We start from the raw sequence: 7,601 nt of genomic DNA, 5'->3' as shown, positions 1-7,601 counted from the left end.
ATATATATATATATATATATATATATATATAATGATATGTTGTATATTTATATTGTATGTAAAATTATTAATTTTTGTATTATTTATGCAGGAATATATTTATGCATTTAAATAATTTCAAATCATTATTATAGTTACACTTTACAAAGCAGTTGTTTACAGTAATATTAGTTAACACATTAGGCATCATAAATAACAATATTATTTTTGCTGCATTTATTCACCTTGACAATTTTATAAATATACAATTGATCATTTATCATTATACAACTTTTGATGTTAAAAATGTCTTAATGTAAAAAATAACAAGATAAAGTGCTAGAAGTGATCAAATGCTAATACGTAGCTATTGTTTCTTGTTATTTCATGTGCGATAACTGTTAACAAGCATAAACTTATTGTAAACTAAGTCGTCGTACATTTCTATGCATATTTTGTGCATAGAAAATGTTCAGCTCAGAAAAGTTTAAAAAATAATGTAAATTTAAAACAGAAATAGACTATTTTAATTGCGAATAAATGCCTTTTCATCTATATTTATAGCCACAATATGCACATACACCGTCTTGAAATATTTAGCTTGCTATGTTTATCTTCATAGACTCTATAGACATTTTAACTATGAAATGTCAAAAAGACCCTTTTCTAATTCCTACACACGTCAAGACTATAAGAAGTCATTTTTAATCTTGCATCGATCACTTTATAAAACAAAAGAAATGAACTTTTAAATCAACAATACCTCTCTCCAGCAGGGCTCCTGGTGTCTGTCGTGCAGAGCTGCGCGTCAGTGCTTCATCATCTTCATCATCATCTGACGTAAACGCGTTAATTGCAGTGAAGAGGAGGAGATGTGCTTCAGTTGTCTGTGATGCTGTGAGTGAAACACATGTGGAGAGATGCAACAGAACAGAGATCATCGCGTCTGTCAAGGCGGGATCACGGAGGAAGCTTTTGAAATATTTCTTAAACATAACAAATTCAAACGTTTTCGGCTCTGACATATGTAAAGAGTATTACGCCATATTCTCTGGGGGAAAAATGATTATTCCGCTAATAATAATAATAATATAAAAAATAATAAAAAATATCAAATTAATAGAAGTCGTTTATATTGTTTAACAAATACGTTATTTACAAGCAAAAGGTTTCACAGAGTTATTTTAGCTATATAATGTACGCGTTATTAATACACTTATAACGTATCGCGAACGTGCTAGTCAAGATTAAAAAATAGTTCAAAACGATAATCAGTTAAAAAAAAACATTCTCTTAAAAACGCATCTCAAGACTTTCTGTTCAATTCATTCGTTTTCCATCTAGTTGTATTCTCCACGTAGAAGGCAAAAAGGCGTTCCAGCTTATATGTTTCACTCTCAAAATGTTACACTTAAATGTTGTTTTGAATAAAAAGCAGAGCGTTCGGTTCGTTTGTGTTTTGATATCGAACAGCACTAGCATTTAACACGTCTCTCACGTTTTTAGCTTCGCTTTATTTGCGTCCATCCGGGCCGCCGTAGGAACGCTGCAGGTTTTTCCATCATGGCTGCGTACATCTCTCACCCTGCGCTGTCCTCCTTATGCAAAATAAACTGTAATATTAATGGAATATACAGCTTAATTTCATTCAGCAGGAGGATTTCTATCTCCTCTGTCCTCTCAACAAGCGCCGTGACCACAGAATCAGGTAAAAATCGTATTATCTGTTATTTAATCTATTTACAGTATTACGGAGAGCTACAAAATTATTACTATTATTATAGAGAAATTATGTCATTACATTACTAAAATGTAATGTTACATTTAACTAACAAAACTGGCATAATATTACCACCTTTTTGGACATGTACCATAGTACTACCATGGTATTCTTTGACTTACTAAGTAAATACAGTTGTAAATGAATATGATAATCGTTCAATACCTTGCATACATTGACGTACCATGGTATTATCAGTTGATACCGTCATTGTACCATCAAATTCAGGGTTAATTGCTGGTCTGGCATGTTGTATTTAACTAAATTGTTTCTTATGGCCTAATATTACCCCAGTATGACTTAAAAAAAAAAATAAAGTTACTTATTGAATGTGCACTTAAGTTCTGCACTCATCAAATGTCTGATTACAGAAGCTGCAGGCCGAGGTGTTCGGGGTCAGCGGAGGTCAAAGAGACAGGTTGTTATTACACTTTACCTCATCATACTCGTAATGCAGTTGGTCTGTGTTCTGATCTATCTTTATGAATCAGGTAAATAATATTATTGATAATAAAGCACGTTTGATTGCATGGCACAGGCTGGGGAGCCCAGGACCGAGCGGATGACTGTGGATCAGGACTGGACCGCAGTTTATCCCACTGCAGCGTCGTTCAAACCGTCCACCGTTCCTCTGCCGGTGCGGATGGGATATCCCGTGAAGAGAGGCGTACCGCCTGCCAAGAAGGGCAACCTGGAACTGATAAAGGTGATAAAGTCTAGCTATTTAAAAACAAAATTAAAACAAACTCAAGCAGAAGTGCAATGTACAATATTTATTTGTTATGTATTTATTTTGGGGGGTTTCTGCTGGTCTTAAAAAGTCTTAATTCGCCATTCCACAAATTAAGGCCTAAAAAGGTCTTAAATTGCAGCAGAAAGTCTTAAATTCATAAAGCCATGGCATTAAATGTTGCATGCACTGCACTGCACAATATTTTCCTCAATACTAATTTCAGCATCCTTAAATCAAGACACATTTGAGATGCAAATTGAACATATGTGACCCTGGAGCACAAAACCAGTCATAAGGGTCGATTTTTCAAAATTGAGATTTATACATCATCTGAAAGCTGAATAAATAACAAATGAAGTTCTTAGCAATGTATATTACTAATCAAAAATTAAGTTTTTATATATTTACGGTAGGAAATTTACAAAATATCTTCATGGAACATGATCTTTACTTAATATCCTAATGATTTTTGGCATAAAAGAAAAATGGATAATTTTGACCCATACAATGTATTGTTGGCTATTGCTACAAATATACCCCAGCGACTTAAGACTGCTTTTGTGCTCCAGGGTCACATATGAAGTCTTGTTTTTTGAGAAATTGAACACAATTAAGTGAGTTTATGCTTAAAACAAGAACAGTTGTATTTCAATAAGGTATGAAAACTTGTTTTCCCTTTTAATTAAGTTGATTTTTCAGAGTTCATTGGCAGATTTGTTCTTGTTTTAATCATAAACTCGCTGAGAAAACAAGATTTCTTATGTCATTTTTGTTCTCAAGTAAATGTCTTGATTTAAGAATCTTTAGACATTTGCACTGGAAGACAAGACAAAAATACAGATGAACACTTTTTTTGCCGTGTGATCTCAAGCTATAGTACAATTTATTTCCATATTCCAGTGTTTGAGCTAATTAAGCCCTTTTTTTGTAAAATGAATTGGAAAAATAATGGAGATCTTGTATTTTCAAACTTTGAAGTGTGGCTAATTGAGACCATATTGACATATTTTGTTCCATTCAAATTATTGCTTAATTTTAAATGTGCCTTCATAAAAACTGCAGAAACCCTGTTTGTGCATTATGATGTATATGGCAGAGCATATCTCTAAGGTCAGTTTGTAAGGATGTAGACCTAGCATGTCTCTTTGAACAGAAATTTTTAGAATTTGGAACATTTTTTTTTTCTGCAAAAATGGAAGCCCGTCTATATAGATTGTGGAAACCTTATTGTGAACTTTAAATAATGTTAACTGGACCTATTCAGCTCGTCTTTTGTTGCATATACATCAAAACGTGATATTTGTAATAAAACACTTTTTTTAATCACATGCTTTAATGTCTTTCAGATCCCAAACTTTTTACACTTAACCCCTGTTGCTATTAAAAAGCACTGTGAGGCCCTGAAGCGTGAGTTTTTTTCAGTTTTCAATAATGGACAGCAGCAAATGTTATGTGGCGCGCTAAATGAGAGAGAAAGGTTCGTAAATGTTTTCCCTGTTTAATTTGTCCAGAGTTCTGTACGGAGTGGCCGTCTGCCCTGGACTCGGATGAGAAGTGCATGAAGCATTTCCCAATCCAGGTGCAGAGTAAGGAATTCGTATCCGCTGGATTGTCGCTGCAAAACCCAGACGCGAGGATAGTGACACTGAAGGTACGTCTGTCAGTTTTGTTTATTACTTTCTGGAGCTTAAATGAATATTTTCCAAATTATGAAGTTGTTTTTGGATATGACGTCTTTGTTCAAAACAGCCCAGCATCCACCTAGAAACCAGAGCTAAACTGCGTATTCTGCTTTGTTTTCTTTCTGTGAAATAATCTGTTTGAATGGGCAGAAATTCATTGTGTGTGTGTTTGTGTGTGTAACCATTCAGTTTTTCATCATAATGTATTTAGAGTAAACTGCGTGTAAATGGCATGTCAAAGCAAAACAAACTGCGTGCGGTTAGTCGCTTTACACGTCAGTCATGGTCTCTTTCTGTCTAAGTTGGTGTTTTTGGACAGAATATGCTGCGGAAGGGACTAGACATTTACTGTCAAAGGTCCGGCTACTTAAAAAATGAAGCATGATGTGGACTGTTTTTCTGCCCATACTGTCTTCCTCTTAGCAGAATTATTTACACTTGAACATATTCAGTAGCACATTACGAAAGATACAGGAGAATTAAATGAACATAAACATTCCAGATAAGTAATAAGTCATTTTTGCTTGTCGTCAATGAAATGCTGTTCCTTGAAGACATGCATGATTAGGGATGTAACGATTACCGTTTTGACGATAAATCATGATAAAATTCCCCACGGTTAGTATTACCGTTTCATCTTTTAATTATCATTAAAACTGTATTAGATTACCGTGATTTGAACAGCTCGCCATAAATAAATACTGTCCAGCATAAAGCACAGTTTTAAGTTAACAGTCTCACGTGCGCACAGCAGCAGAGTAGTTTCGTTTTGAGTGAAAACAAGGTAGAAAAGCTGGGAGGTTTTAAAAGAGTGCTAAGGGAATTATACAAATGAATATATGAATGAATTAATTATATGAATGTACCTCTGAAGGTTCTGACTGTCTTCAGAAACGATTCGATGGCATTTTGTTTTCATCTTCGCTCCATGTAATACCTAAAAGGAAGTGTTCTTAATCGCAATACTGCTTTGTCCACGGAGGTTACGGGAAACAGCTCTAATTCAGCTTTTCCATAAGCGCCACCTGCTGTCAGCTAGTATATATAGACTTATATTTACATTCAGTCTGTATGCAGCAGTTTCATTGGTAATGTTATTGTTTTAGTGATTATGCAAACAAAAAGTAATTTTATTTGTTGTTTGTTGATGTTTAGATATAAAACTTGGTGAAGTGATTTATGTGTCTGTACTTTTTGAACATCTCCAGCACATTTTAACAATACCGTGATAATACTGATAACCGTGATCATTTTGGTCACTATAATCGTGATAAGAAATTTTCATGCCGTTACCGTTACATCCCTATGCGTGATGGCCTCATTGATTTTGCAGTATATTCTCTCTTTATTTATAATCTGAAATGTGCGATTTATCATAAATCTCTCACCATCTGGCTGAAAAACCAGGAATCGCCATCTGACGTTAATCCCGTTGGATTAGGGCTGGATGTGAAGGGGATCAAAGGGCAGATTTACGGGATGAGGGTCTCCGCCCCCACCCCACCCCAATCCTTTCTTGACTGAAACAGCCAGAAAACCCAGGATAAGTCAAGTGCTATTGCATTGTGCACCATTGTTTTGTTCTTTGAGAGAGAGAGCTTACTGTAGTGACGACACTGGGTTGTGTTTGTGCCGAGCCGGAGCGGAGCGGGATTTAAAGAGCAGAGTTGTGCATGATAGTTAGTGCTTTTTGAGGGTTTGTTGTTTGGAAGAATGAGATTTAATAGAAAGTATGTTCAAGATGACTGGAGGAACGCCAAGTGAAAATGATTGCTGGTGAAATGCTGAAGATTTGGATTAAGTGACTCATTGTCCTTTGATGAACTTTCAAGACTGGGAAATAAATATAAATAAACTTTAACAAAATGTTAAATGAATAGAAAATATTATAATAAAAACTTCAGTTGTCAGTTATAATATTTTATATTATTAATGATATTTTTATATTTTTTCTTTAAAATGTGTGTTACAGTTTTAGTGATTTTGTGTTTTTGTCCTTTTCATGACTATGTATGTTATTTTGTATCCCTATTAATATTTTTAATTTATTATAAATGTTTTAAATCAATTTTATTTAAAAAAAAATCTATAAGTGTATGTTTACATTTTTGTTTTCTGTTTATTTTAATTTTTGTTGAAGTTTTAATGATTTTGTTGTGTTTTTTGTCATTTTTATTTTCTATGCATGTTATTTTAGTATCGAGATACTATTATAGTTTTATTATTATTTTTAATAAAATATATTTTTATACATTTTATAAAACAATTTGATAAATATTGTAGTTTATTTTTGTATTTTCTGATTTCATTTTAATTTTTTAATTACATTTTTTTAGTGATTTTATGTGTTTTTGTTATTTGTCATATTTCATTCATTTTATTTCAGTTTTAGTTATTTTAGTACATCAAGAGATAAGCAGGGTCCTGATCATCCTATCAGTGTTTTTTACTATCTGACTATACTTTATTCCTCGTGTGTGTACTCTCAATAATGATGCATTTTTAACCATTTAAACATTCTCCTTAATTAAAAAAGGCAGTTCAAATGTGTTTCTGCCCTTTGCAGGTGAAGCTCTCCAGCTTGAATCTGGATGATCACGCCAGAAAGAAGATGATCAAACTCGGTGAAGAGCGATACTGCAAAGACACCGACACGCTCACCATAACCACAGACAGGTGCGTGATATGGATACATATTCTTCTGTGTTGTTTTATTCCTCATTTCTCTTACATTAAAATGATCTTTGTGTGTGTGTGTGATTGTAGTTGCCCGCTGAGACAGCAGAATTACGATTACGCCATGTACCTCCTCACCGTGCTTTACCACGAGTCCTGGGTGAGTCTGCAACCCTCCACATTACTTCAGAAACACTGACATTTGTATGCGATTTCAACTTTTTCCAGCAAGCTGAAATGAGATGCATTTTTGTGCTTTATTAGCTGTCATGTACAAATCTGTATAGGTTCAATGTTTAAGATCATATCTACTAGGGCTGTAAAAAAAAATTGGGAATTTCGAATATTCGTCGAATTTAAAATAAAAATCCACATTCGAATTCAAAAACGTTGCATTCGAATTTTAGGGTGCTTTCACACCTGGCTCGTTGTTTCGATCAAAATGAACGTGTGAATGTCTGTGGGTGAGCACGTCTTCGCCATTCAAAATAAAAAAGCGCACTTTTCCATTTTATAATGCCGTCTTGCTCTTCTTCCTGGTAGGTGCATTTTAAAAAATGTTTTCCCGATGAATCCTGGACTCCTGCTCAAAATGAAAAATTACCGTATTGTCCCGAATATAAGACGATGTTTTTTTCTTGGAAATACATCTGAAAAAACGAGGTCGTCTTATATTCAGGGTCTAGACTTTGACATGTCAATAATACACCCACAACACTAGGTGGCGCCAAAACCGCATAAAACGAGTGTG

At 34.2% G+C, this 7,601-nt stretch overlaps 2 protein-coding genes and 1 long non-coding RNA gene across 3 annotated transcripts in view; 1 reads left to right on the top strand and 2 right to left on the bottom strand.

Moving 5' to 3' along the window:
• kcnq1.2 (potassium voltage-gated channel, KQT-like subfamily, member 1.2) overlaps positions 1-1,017 on the bottom strand; it is a 170,713-nt gene extending 169,696 nt beyond the window's left edge. Inside the window, exon 1 of the mRNA XM_016559462.1 lies at positions 743-1,017. The gene's annotated coding sequence lies outside the window, so the exon portion shown is untranslated. The remainder of the gene's footprint in view (positions 1-742) is intronic.
• A 417-nt stretch (positions 1,018-1,434) lies between these two features.
• mrps35 (mitochondrial ribosomal protein S35) overlaps positions 1,435-7,601 on the top strand; it is a 20,995-nt gene continuing 14,828 nt past the window's right edge. The window contains exons 1-7 of the mRNA XM_016559450.1: positions 1,435-1,687; positions 2,131-2,177; positions 2,298-2,465; positions 3,839-3,899; positions 4,004-4,143; positions 6,741-6,850; positions 6,941-7,010. Coding sequence (XP_016414936.1) covers positions 1,543-1,687; positions 2,131-2,177; positions 2,298-2,465; positions 3,839-3,899; positions 4,004-4,143; positions 6,741-6,850; positions 6,941-7,010 — 741 coding nt within the window. The 5' untranslated portion in view covers positions 1,435-1,542. The remainder of the gene's footprint in view (positions 1,688-2,130; positions 2,178-2,297; positions 2,466-3,838; positions 3,900-4,003; positions 4,144-6,740; positions 6,851-6,940; positions 7,011-7,601) is intronic.
• Positions 2,384-7,601, bottom strand: part of LOC107745558 (uncharacterized) — a 7,784-nt gene continuing 2,566 nt past the window's right edge. The window contains exon 3 of the long non-coding RNA XR_001640609.1: positions 2,384-2,456. This is a non-coding gene — a long non-coding RNA (uncharacterized LOC107745558). The remainder of the gene's footprint in view (positions 2,457-7,601) is intronic.

Source organism: Sinocyclocheilus rhinocerous, unplaced genomic scaffold (genome assembly GCF_001515625.1).
Source record: "Sinocyclocheilus rhinocerous isolate Xijiao unplaced genomic scaffold, SAMN03320098_v1.1 scaffold1099, whole genome shotgun sequence".
In the NCBI taxonomy this organism is placed as follows: domain Eukaryota; kingdom Metazoa; phylum Chordata; class Actinopteri; order Cypriniformes; family Cyprinidae; genus Sinocyclocheilus; species Sinocyclocheilus rhinocerous.
This window is presented reverse-complemented; position numbering and strand designations above follow the sequence as displayed.